This window comes from Halichoerus grypus, chromosome 3 (assembly GCF_964656455.1).
Source record: "Halichoerus grypus chromosome 3, mHalGry1.hap1.1, whole genome shotgun sequence".
Taxonomy (NCBI): Eukaryota; Metazoa; Chordata; class Mammalia; order Carnivora; family Phocidae; genus Halichoerus; species Halichoerus grypus.
In genome coordinates, this window is record NC_135714.1 from 64,857,394 (window position 1) to 64,870,674 (window position 13,281).

The following is a 13,281-nucleotide window of genomic DNA, read 5'->3' on the forward strand; positions in this document are numbered from 1 at the left end:
AGCTACTGAGTCAGCCGGGGCTGTGAGTCTTTCCACATGATGCCCCAGATATTGTGGTAGAGAGACAAGTCATCTTCACCATAAGTCTGAAATCCTGACCCACAGAATCTATGATAATGATTGTTCTAAGCAACTGAGTTGCAGGGTAATTTGTTATATAGTCCTAGGAACTGGGATGAAGCCATGAAAAACCATAACAGCAAAATTGTGAAGGAAATGCTTATTCGAAGCCAGTGTTTAGCTTTGAGGGCAATCAACAGTGCGTATGTTTATAATTATTTTAGAATCTTGTGTGAATGAGATAATGGACGTAATTACTCCTAGCACAATGCCTATAGCAATAAAGAACAAGGGTTTATTATCATGCCAAAAGAAATATATGTATGTATTTATTTCCAAATGGCTATTGTCAATGACCTACAAGTAATAATACTCTGGCCCTATGCTCCAAAGCTTTACATGTACATCTCCAAGTTACAGATGGGTAAAGATGGGGTTTGTCGTTCACACAAATCTGGGCAGAGCTAGAATTCAAACCCAGGTCTCTTTAACTCCAAATCTCTCACTTTTTTTTTTTTTTTTTACATTCCTCTCCCTCCAGACATTTTCATATTTAGAGAAAAGATTAAGAAACTACAATTATGAAAAGTTGGCCCCACAGAGAAGAGGCTCAAGAACGAAAACTTAACTTTGCACTTGGAAAAGACAGAACAGGAATGATTTGATGATTAGGAATATGATGGGTTTCTATACTGGGGGATTAGGAATATGATGGGTTCTGTATTTTCGAAGAATATATTTACATATATAACCTTAGTTCATAAAAAATTAGAATTTAGAAAAGTAGGTGAGCTCTTAATAAAGCGCTTCATTTTGGCGAGGATTAAGTCTTCATCTTACATAGTAAAGTTTGATCCACCATCTTCACTTCATGATTTAAAAGAAAAAGATAAATACTGGATTTAATTGGAGTAACTGTACATACAGATACCGATGATACATAGGTTCAGGGCTAAATGGTTATTTAGTCCCCTTTAATTCTAATAGAGACAGTAACAGTAGCTCCCACCCATGCAGCATTATTTCACAGATGTCAGCAAAGGACTCTTTAGGTATCCTTCTTAATCCCTGAAACAGGTCTCTAAAGTAGGTACTACTCTACTATGACTTCTTCTACAGATGAGAAAGCTAGTACTTTACTCAAAGAAATGAACTCAGTTTCCCAAGGTCACTCAGCTAGGAAAGAGCGGAGTTGGGATTATATGATGGTTCAATCCCTCATTTCTTCATCTTTATAAAGTACTCTAAAGGAAACAAAATAAAATCACATGTGGAGATGACATACTGATATGGCCAATCACAGGCAAAATAAAACTGCAGTACTCTAAGTTGGTTTTTATTTGTATATATGTCTTTTTTGAATTACAACTATTGATTTCCTTTGAGAATATCATTGCTATTATCTGTATAGTTCTAATATCCATCCAATGCATAAATTTTCTACATTTATAGGTGGGTAATTTAAAAATATATACATGGAAAAACATACAATGCTTACAAACCAAATGCAAATAAAAATCTTTAAAAATCTTAGAAATTCATTAAGCAGGTTATGTTGATCCTATTAAAAATGGTTTGTCTATGTACAATACATAATCTTTAAAAATACTACTCCAGGAAACAAAAATTCTTTGGTTCAGCAAAAGGATTCTCTAAATGTGGAAATTCAATTTGTTAAGGATGCACCCTCTTGGGTTGGGCCTCACTTAACTGGTTTGACTCTTCAGGAAGCATATAGCTGACTCTTTCTGAATGCTGAAAATATGGGTGGAGAGTGGGTAGAGGTTGCTTTTCCCATAGAACATTAGCATGTGAAAATATAACCAGAAGCTTGAATAATGCAGGAACTTAGATGTTATTTTTACTCTGCCAGATCAAAAAGATACAGAGAAAGTCTGCTTCCCATCCATTTGGTGGGATTGTGGTGGATGCATGACAACATTCTCTAGTAAAGTTCTTCGGCGCTGGTATCCAGTGCCATTGAAACTAGTCTATTCATCATCTGAAAGATTGTGAGGAGGAGACAGGAGGGCACATTCTGGATGTCCCTTTTACTTAAGTCCCATCACTTCCTCAGTGGCTTGTCTACCTTACAAATCTAAAATTATAAACACATCCATGACTCAAATCTCTTTAAAAAGAGTTATTGATGCAATAGTGATTGCAGGGCATCAACATGAGCCAACGAGATTTTCATTAAAAATTAACTGTGGTTATTCTATACTCTTGATTTATTAATGGCAACAAACACAAAACTGGCCAAAATATCTCAGTTGTAAAGAGTCAGCAACCTTAACCTATAAGAAATTATTCTCTTCCATATTTAATCGGAAGGAAAAGCCTTCACAATTTTGTGCCTGCATGTTTTCTACTTTGTGAAAATATTTAGTATATAAGATAAAACCCTACCAAAGGCCCATCACTTGACCACACATTATAACTACCTTTAACAAGGCTTTTGAAAAGTCTCTGAGGTATCACAGCTGGTCACAGGAGAACAAAAATATTTTTTGCTTTATTTTTTCAAAGTTCCCCAATGGAATATAATTACTGGCTGGGTGAATTAACTCATTTATGCTAGGAAGCGGTACCATTGGCTAATACTTAAACTTGCCTTTCCCCAGACTAGTATCAGATGCATGTTAATATGTTTCTAGGTTGAATGCAGGTGAAAATCAAGAGCTTCTATCCACTACGAAGATTTCTGCAAACCATGGGTTTGAGATGCCATATGCTTACATGGAATTGTTGAGAGTAGGGGAAGTCTTCCAGAGTTCACCCGTGTTCTTCCTTCCATGTGCATGACTTAGTTGCTCAAAGGCAAGACACTTTTTAAAACTTATTAAGACTCAAAGGAGACATGTATGATTGGGATGGAGCAATAGATTGCAGAGAAAATTATGCCCCCTCAACAAAAATTATTCTGACTATGGCGAGGGGAAGAGAATTGCCTCCAACATTTGAGAAGAGCAAAGAATAGAATACATGAATAATTCAGAGCATCTAAATGAGACATTATAACTCAGAACCACCTTCATATTCGCAGTGTCCACCCAGCTCATGGGCAGGGAGTTCTCTTCCTTAATGGTCTCCCCAAAGACATAATAATACTCCAAAGAGAGAAATGATCACTATTGGATTATTGGTCCTTATAGTCCTCTTCTGGATGTAGAGGCAATAATCATCTTTTCTTCTGTCAAAAGTCTTTATCCCAGCCTGACAGCTCATCTGGAGGCACTCCTTTTTCAGGGGGATACTTGTCGAAGTAGCTGTGGTCTGTGGGTCCACTGAGCTAATAGAGGAGGAATTAAACCAAAGGTGAGGATAATGCTGACTAAGCATGTTATATACGGGTTAATGCTTTTTATATCTGAACACTGCTTTTATACTGCAACCACTGGTAAGTTACATGTAAGGGGACAAGATGACCAACTATCATTTTTGAGTCACACTCTCAGCCTCTGAGATCTCCCCTTTAGTCCAAATGGATCCAGTCACTGCATTACATTCAACAGAAGCTACCTGGCTTGAGGAAGTATGTCCAAAAGAAAAGGTGACAGAAATGGCATCTATTCTTTTTTTTCAGATTGAAAAACATTTTAAAAGTAAATATTTAAAAAAAAATCAAAATTTGGGGCACCAGGGTGGCTCAGTCGGTTAAGCATCTGCCTTCAGCTCAGGTCATGATCCCTGGGTCCTGGGATGGAGCCCCGCATCAGGCTCCCTGCTCAGCAGGGAATCTGCTTCTCCCTCTCCTTGCTCCTGTGCGCTTGCTCTCTCCCTCTCTCAAATTAATAAATAAAATCTTTGATAAAAGTCAAAATTTGCCACTTTTAAATCCTTTTTCCACTTTATAAAAATTTCTCACCAACCTTGAATTTCTATATGGTTAATTGACCCATATAAAGTTTCCAGAATGCCAAACAAAGGGTCAGTTCAAAATATTATTGTCCCTGTTGAAAGAGTGAAATGATTCTGGAATTAAACTATTTTACAAAGCAGGTGGTTTTCAATTCTTTGCTTTCAAACAAATTTTAAAAGTACCTGATTGAATTCTCAGCTGAAAGATCAGTAAAAATACTATTTATGATAAATCATAATGTGTTTTTTGGGAGAGTGGGGAGATCACTCAGAAGGCATTCAAAGTGACATTGCTATTATAAAACCCTCCACTCCCAGTTACTTATTTATGTGAACACAATTCTCAGCACTTAAGAGCCATATAATTTTAAAAACGAATAGAATTGATGTGGAGCCTGATCCTATTTTTTTTAATAAGTAACATTTCCCCCGCCCCGGTACATAAGTAATTTCTTCTCAAGAAATATTTGTTAAATACTTGCTTTAAAAGTTCGCAACATATTTCTGTTGTTTGATACTCCATGTTATAAAAATGTAATTACAACTGAATCCAGAAGAAATATGTGTGTTGTCACAGAAATTCCTGTTTGTCACAGGAATTTTAAAATTTAGAAAACTATAGTTGAAAGCCATTTAAAGAATAATCAAATACTAGCAGGCATAAAAATATTTTTACATAAGATGAAACTTTTTAGGGAAAATGGGATGGAAATATAAAAATATAAATTCAGAGAGGAAAAGGAATTATGTAATATTGCTGTCTGTAGATTTTAAATGACTAATGGGCATCTAATCTCACTGGTATTTAGATTACATTACATATATTTAAAGGAGTAACGTTTTACTTTAAAATGTCAATATTTACAACATACTGGAAATCACATCCTCCACAATTTAAACATACAATGAAAGAACTGAGATGTCAATCTAAAAATGGTTTTAAAATTCCTTTAAGGAGAACACAGCATAGAGTCTATAGGGTGTTGACTGAGATCATTCCTGAGTCATTCTCCGCGCCCCCACCCTTCCCCACCCTGTTAGCAGATGTTCTGTTTCCTCTCGAGCCATGCTGTCCCACCAGCCACAGGTGGTGACTGAGCACCCCAAAGGTGGCTAGTCCAAATTGAGACTGCTGTAAAATCCACATTTGGGATTTCAAAAACAGTATGGGAAAATAAATGTGACATCTCATTAATATTTTATGTTGATTGCATATCAAAATGACAATTTTTGATATATTGTAATAATTAAAATTAATTTCACCTGTTTCATTTTACCTGTGGCTAACCAGAAAATTTTAAATCACGGTATGATTCATATTTTACTTCTAGAGCCCTCTGTTAGCCTGACCAACATTGACTACCTGGGGACTTAGATTTATATGTAATTGGTTCCTGAGAACTGAGCTGATCTCCATCAAACAAGAAATACTATTTAGTCCCCATAATCACAAATTGCTATGACATTTTCACTTAATTTTTAAAAAGTATTAAAAAAAATCTTAAAATGTGGTACACACCCCTATTCTGTTTATGAAAACAAAAACTAGAAAAAAATTAAGAAAGTAATATAGCAGATACCATACCTCTCTCTGTAAAGGTGATGGAAGGTTCCGTGCTTTCAGTCCCTCCCAATTAAAACCATTTAACCATCTGAGAAGTAGAAACAGTACAGAAGAATATTACTTGCCCGATAAACTATCAGCCGTCGAGTTATCTGTCAGTCCGTTTTGTTGCCCTCTCCCTGCCCGCTACAGTGCAGCTGGAAGGGGCGGGGGGGAATGCATAACCATGCTGGTTGTCTGGTCTCACGTTAAATCCATGCCCACTAACCTCAAGGGGGTAGTTCATGCTGCCCAGCAATTGGTCTAGATTTCCCTGTTGTCCCACTCACTGTCACGCTCCCTTAGACTCATAATTCATACTTTGTCCTCTCTCCTCAAACTTCCAGAAACTGCCCCCGTCCTCACTCCCTGAATGATGACCTGACTTACTATTTCACTGAGAAAACTGAGCTGTCACAAGCTTCCACCAGTCTATCTGCCTGTCTGTTCACATCTGTGGATCCCTTTTCTCGTGCACCATGAGTTCACTGCCTTTGCTTCTAGGGAAGGTCAGCTCAGCTCCTGCACTGTGTACTTGATCCTGTGGACTCCTCTATTCAAAGGCATGCTCCTGTCATTCTCCTCTCTATTGAATCTTCAATGCCCACCTGCTAGATCATCCCCATCAGTTTGGAGACATTTTATTTCTTCCAACCACAAAACACCCTCCCTTGACCTGAGCTCCCATCCAGTTTTCACTTTGTTTCTCTCCTCCCACAGGAGGAAAACTCCTTGGAAGTTATCCAATCACTCTACTTACCCATTTTCTCCTGACCACACTACAATCAGCACCCACCCCCTCCACTCCTGTGAATCTCCTCAATTCTCAGTTTTTGTATTACTTCTCCTAGGAGAATTTGCCACCATTCATTACTCACACTTCCTGAAATACTTTTTTCACTTGGCTTCCAGGACATGTTATCCTACCTACTTGGGTGCTTTCCCTCGTTTCCCACTGCTATTTCCATAGGACGCTGGTGTGCTCCAGGGTATCTGAAAACTGGCTAGGGGCCAGACCGTGCAGGTCTTGTAGAACACAGTACGGAATCAGGATTTTATGCTTAATGGGAAGCCATTAGAAAGTTCTAAGGAAATGATGGAATCTAAGCACCCTTCCAAAAGATAATTCTGGCTGCTATGTGGAGCATGACCAGAGGGGGCTGTAAGGAGGCAGGGTGGTGGTAGAGGTGTGAGGCTGAGGGCTGGGGAATTTGGGTGGCTGTCACACTCCTGTCTGTCAGCCACGCCAAAAATGATGCTCTTCCATCTTTTCTAATCTCTTCTCACCACTGGAGTTGGTTTTCATTCAGTCCTTGACTGGATTCCCCATTCCAAGTCTAAGCTTAGCAAGAGTAAAAGTACTATAAACAGAGGGAAGGCTCTAGTACATTCCATTTCAGGTGCCATTCTTAACCCAAGGGGCCATTTTAGTATAAGCTGCTGAGACACTAATCAAAGAGTGAAAGTCAGACAGTAACCCAGCTGTAAGGCTTCCCTGTCCTTGCTACAAAACCAAAGAGTCCTCTCCTTGATCCACCCATCAGCTTCTTGGCATAGACTGAAGCTCATTTTTAGGGATTTCTAGGTGCACAGTCATGTGGATTCTTTTCTTTTGCCACCAAATACTGCCACAATTTCTTTTAACATATTTTACACTGCTCTCTACCCAGAAGCTACTCCATAAATATTAATAAAAATCATTACTGTTACCCTACTGAATCAAAGAGCCTATACATTTCTTGCTGAGTACTTGCTACAATTTGACTTACGGCAATATTTACTTAACATGAGTGGCCATTCACTTAACACTTGGCCTTTTGACACTAACCACATTTTAAGTAACACAAGTGCCAGCATGCATTCATGTGTAAAAAATATTCACCAAAGAAATATTAGCAGCAATGGCACATAAACTGCTTCTTCATTTTTAGAAGACTGGTAGAAGCTATTCTGGAAAGTAATTTTAGCACCTAGAAATATTACAGGTAACATTAAGGCACTTGAAACAAATTATTCCTCTATCTAGCAGGAAAGATTTAATTGCACCCTACAAATATATTATCCCTCTTTTCAGATTGGTGTTGGGAGACATGATCGATGCCTAGTTCATACGTTAGTTCAGAAATAGGGGAGGGAGGAGCTCTGATTATGTTTAGTTAAGATGATTTAACTCAGAATGGACAAACATAACAATATGCCATGTTAAATTGCATTGTTTTTAAATACAAAGTTAAAATGAATGGTTCCCTGAGAAAAAAGCATACATTTTACTTTAGAGAAGAGTGAGAAAATCTGATGGCAAATTTCAGAAAGATTTTCTTTTTAATTCCAAGAGTACACAGAGTAGAGAAACTATAAGCCTTGAAGACTTATGGAAGGTTTTAGAGCATTCCTACTTAAAAGCAGGTTCCTAACCACCACCCCCCCAGCTTTATATTTTAAGAAACACTAGGTAAATCAGATGAAATAATGTCTTTGAGCTCTCTGGGCTCACTGAAACGCACTGTGTAAATCTGGTCCATCTTATTACTGAACTCGACCCCATGCACTGCACTCCAAATCTACCCTTACGTGGCCAAGAACATCCCGCCTGTAAGAAGAGTGGGCCAATTAATCCCTACAGGGAAGGAAATTCAAAATTCTTCACTACCATGCTGAGGTGAGAAAATCCTTTAGCCTCAGTTTGCATGCGCACCCAATCACAGTTTGACAGCTACATTTAAATGAGCCTCAGGTAAATAAGAAAGAAAAGATAAAACCAGAGCCTATTAACCCTGACCACCTGGGTGCAAAACGTGAAGACTCTTCCTTAATGAGCAAAAGGAGGAAAATACATTGAAGGGATGACTTTAATTGATGGGACACTTGTTTGCTCAATATGAATAGTGTGTTTATGTGTCATTTTATAATGAGAAAAGAAATTGTAATAAGTGCATGGAGAAAGAAAGATAAATTGGAATCTAAGACAAATAATGAGCTTTACACTGAAGGCAATCCAAAGGATGACAAAGAATAATAAAAATACTATAGGCATTTTCATGTCTATAAAATGCACAGCTGAGTCTGTCTCTTTCATCCTCCCTCCCTCCTAACACACCCTTAAGGCAAAGCCCAATATGAATTTACAATGTTGAATACATGGCTTTATTTCAAGTGAGTTCATGAATAGATAGAGCAGGGTTGGCAGCCTGGGGAATTTTTTTTTTTTTTTTTTTGAAGCTGCACCACTACTGTTAAGCAAAATGAATAGTGTTTCTATTCAGAAGCTTTTCTCCCTTTATTTCCACACTGTGTTCTGTGCCTCTAATTCTTCAGGAAAAAATACCCAGATAGGAATGAAATACTGAGAGGTGTTTTCATTTCTGAACATAAACACTTCAGTGTGTTCACAGGTTGTCAATGATGAAATTCTCCAATTTAGTTTTTCTGTTATCAATAGTACTATCAGTTGGTGATATTTTTTGTATATCGTGAGCAAAATTAAAACATTTTGAGGATTGCAGGATTTAGCTAGGCATCAGTTGTTTTAAAAATCTGAAAGGCTTGAACTCTACATATATAAACCAAATCAAAGAGGATAATTCATGGAAGTTATCACTGGTTCTGAAGGCCAGCTTCAGAAATCCACAGAAGTGCAAAGATGTATGTTACATTATTGTATAAGGCTGAAACAGTGTTTGAGGTTTTGTGGAAATCAATGTACTTTATCCCAAATGTAAAATACAATACTAGGCTTCAAAATTTGGAGAGCTAGTCAAAGGAAAATTGTATTTAAAATAAATATATACTATTAACTAAAACTGAAATATAATACTATTTAACAGTTGATTTCTCTTTAATGTTGACAACAGTGACTATATCGTACTTTAATCACAAATCAAAGGTCAAAATTAGAACTTAATTTCTCTATAGAATCCAAGTTGATATTTTTAAAAAATAATAAGGGGCTCCTGGGTGGCTCAGTGGGTTAAGCATCCAACCCTTGATCTCAGCTCAGGTCTTGATCTTGGAGTCATTCATTGAGCTCCACACCCAGTGTGGAACCTACTTAAAAAATAAACATAAAATAAAAATAGCAGTGTATAAAAAGCTAAGTTGCTATAACTTAAAGATGTGATTTTTTCACTTGTTTTAGAATTTCATCCATTCTTGATGTGAATTTTCAGCATTAGAGAAATCACCTTGAGACTGATTATTGTAACTGCACCTAGTAAAACACAAATTAAAAATAAAACACCAAAAAGGAAAAATTGAGCATCTGTAAAGGGGCTCTTGTGACCTACAACAAAAGCTTCAAGATTACATTTTTCTATAAATTTCTATTATTTTCTGGGCCAAGCAATAGCTATGTACCTGTGTTTCTTAATGTCATTGATTCCATTCTTCAGATTTCCAAGTCTTTCTGTTGGATTTTGCCTAAAATAAAAATTTTTTGAAGGGCAATTTATAATAATTATGCTTTGGTGAATTTTAAATTAAAATTTAACATTTTTTCTTTATGTATTTATTCATTCATTTATTCAACAATATTCATAGGCCAAGCAGCTGAGTACAGGGAAATGAAAAACACATGCCCCTCTCCAGTATACACACACACACACACACACACACACACACACCCCGGTGCTTTAAATGAGCTATGAATAAGGATGTTATCTTACCAACTTTGCTGAGAAAAAACGGAAATCTTTAAAGAATCATTTACATCTGAGCTGGAATCTTAGAAACATGCAGAGATTTCTGTTGGCAACCCACAACTAGGTTTCATGTTCTAAATTTACTAAATGCTAATGCTTTAAAAAACAGTTCAAATGTGCAAAAAAAAAAAAAGAAAACAGTGACAAAGCAAAGTTTAAACACAAATTCCAGAAGTCTTCTGTTCTCTAATATATTATTTTTAAGGGTAAATAGAAATTAGGAATAATTTAAAATAAGGCCAGAGAGGTACTGTTTTTTAAAATGAAGACTGTCAGAGGGCAAGCAGTGACACTTTGTCACCACCACTGGTTTTCTCTCAAAATAACAAGGTTGTTAATTAATTACTCCTTTATTAAACTAATGTTCTTTTGCCTTAATACAGATAAAGATGATTCCCAAAGATAAGCTGATTGATAACTGTAGATCTCTTTTAAACTGTAAGCAGTTACTGTGATTCTGTAACATGAAGTAAACTCAAACTCCTAGTGAAGAAATGATTTCCTTTAAATATAATTTAGCTACATAGAAAAGTACAAAAAGTAAATGCATACCTAATTTTAAATTGTGTGGACACAGAAATGAGAAGACTTCACACATTCCCCAAGAAGTAGGAGTTTTAATTTTCATTCTCACCTGCAAAGTCTCCGAATCAAATCCTCAGGTCGTCTTGTGATCTTTCTGGGAAAATCTATTTTTTCAATTCCTTTGAGAATCAAATTGTAGGTCATCATTTGGTCAATCCCAGAAAAGGGAGGGCTGGAGAAAAGCCAAAATAGGACACTAGGACCAACGTGTCAGACACATTTACAACTGACTTTCTTACCTTTTCTTCTCTTCCTCCCTCCTCCTTTCTCATTAGTCATTGTATTAAAAAATCTGGATATATGCTAGAAAATAATTTCATTGATTTCATATCACTTAACAAATGACACATGTACACATACAGGTGATTTGTCAGTTGGTGATAATCACTAAAAAGAAAACTCAAGGAGGGGACAGAGTGACAGAGAGAGGTGTGATCTTCTTAAACCCGGTAGATGGGAAAAGCCTCTTTCATAAGTTGACAGTTGAGCAGTGGTATCAATGAAGAGAAGGGGGGAATGAGCCGCATTGTTATCTGTAAGCAAAAGATTCAGAGACAGCAGGTACAAAGGCCATGAGTCAGGAGTGGCATGGGTTGCTCTGCCAACGGTGAGGAGGGCTGGGTTGCTGGGGGAATGAGTAAGGAAGCAGAAGAGGGGTAGAAGAGATGAGGGTCTTATCATGTGAAGCTAGTGGGTGATGCTAATGGCCTAGGAATGTACTCTGAGTCAGATGGCGGAGTTTACAGCAGTCAGAGTAAGCTTTTTAAGAAAAAATGTGTCAAAAATGACCTTTGACAGTGCTAGCAATGGGGGAAGGAAGGCCTGGTGGCCTGAACTATGATGGTAGAAGTGAAGGTGGTGAGATGTGGTTGGATTCTGGATCTATTTAGATGGTAAAGCCAATAGGATTTGCCAATGTTGTGAATGTGGTGTGTAGGAGAAAGAAAAGATTCAAGAATGATGCTGAAGTGTTTTGACTTATGGAATAGAGCTATTGCTTACTAAGAGAAGAAAGGCTGGAGTGGGGGCCAAAAGTGGGGGTCCAGAGGTCCAGAGCATGTTATGAAATGTCCAAATGGAGTTAGGTTTTAAATGTCCAAACAGAGATGCTATGCAGGCAGCTGAATTTGTGAGGCTGGCATTCAGGAAAGAGAGCTGGAGGTGTGATTGTGGGGTGTCATCAGACAGGATTTCTGGCCAGGAACTTGATATCTGCCAAGGAGTGAGTAGATAGAAAAGAGATCAAGGACTAAAGTGGCCCAATGTGGAGAGGTCAGGAGGATAAGAAGGATTCAGCAATGAAGACAAAGATGGAGCCAAATAAATGAGAGAAAGGGAGGTCCTAGAAGGCATGTGAAGAGAGTACTTCAAGGGAAGCACTGCTAGGGTGAATAAGAAAGCATTGGGAATTGACCACTGAATTTGGATAACATTTTAACTCACATGCTTTGCTATTAAAAATACTTTATTCTATTGTGTCATTTAATTTGAAGATGACTTTCATGAACTACTCTGCTATATCTTGGCCATGCTTGAGACCTTTTGCTAGTGAGTTCCCACTCTCAGGAATAAACATGAAATAAGGTTGGTGCAACAATCTATGTCTTGCTTGTAAAGAAAATAAGATACGAAAAAATAAAAAAAGAAAATGAGGTATGAAACAAAAAGCACTGCTCTATTTTCAATACTTTTGTATTTACAGTTATGTTGTGTTTGTTGTGTTGTGCTGTGTTTTAGTTCTTTTTCTCATTTTCCTTTACCTCCTGACTCTCTAGAGTTCAGGGCATTTAAAATTAACTTTTTTCATGCCCTACCCTGAAAACCTTTTTAAGAACAATTTCTCAAGTTCTTGACAGTTCAAAGCCACTTTAACAACTCCAAGTTATTGGGGATCCCCTTTCCTTATTCCCTCACTTTATTTCCTTATTCCTTGTAGAAGCTTATTCCAGCTGATAAAGACTGAGTTCTATATTCCCTAGCTACCACACGAACCATCATGTATTTCTTACAAATGCAGCTGACAAATTTCACAGGGATGAGGAACACATTCTTGAAACAGAACTCCTTGTGTCCCAAGACAGTAAACATCTTTCTCTCTGAAGGACAGTCTGGAGAATTTTCTCTTCTATCCATCAAAATCTTAAGCAATGACTATTTGAAAATAAATACAGATAATATAAAATAATCTTTCATATCTGTTTGCTCAATGCACGTGGACAAAGAAGTCGAATAGACAGCCACAGGTAATCAATCTAACGTTAGAAATTTGCAGTATAAAAGTTCCAGGTTTTATGAAACTCTTTTTAAGTATGTGTTGAGACTTGAATCCCCATCAAAGGGCTCATTTCAGTATTTCATATGCCATTCCATAAGCAAATCTGCTCTGAAAATAAGACTGAGAATATTTGCTTATAAAGGTTTGTAAGGATGATCAAAACAGTTGATGAAAAACAGAGGGAAAAAAACTGAACTGTA

At 37.2% G+C, this 13,281-nt stretch overlaps 1 protein-coding gene across 2 annotated transcripts in view; it reads right to left on the reverse strand.

The window, feature by feature from the left end:
- Positions 1–416: 416 nt before the first annotated feature.
- PRKG2 (protein kinase cGMP-dependent 2) overlaps positions 417–13,281 on the reverse strand; it is a 107,090-nt gene continuing 94,225 nt past the window's right edge. For both annotated transcript variants that reach the window (XM_036070546.2, XM_036070545.2), the window contains 4 exons: positions 10,856–10,978; positions 9,878–9,940; positions 5,507–5,573; positions 417–3,352 (listed from right to left, as the gene is read on the reverse strand). In XM_036070546.2, coding sequence (XP_035926439.1) covers positions 3,257–3,352; positions 5,507–5,573; positions 9,878–9,940; positions 10,856–10,978 — 349 coding nt within the window. In that variant the 3' untranslated portion in view covers positions 417–3,256. The remainder of the gene's footprint in view (positions 3,353–5,506; positions 5,574–9,877; positions 9,941–10,855; positions 10,979–13,281) is intronic.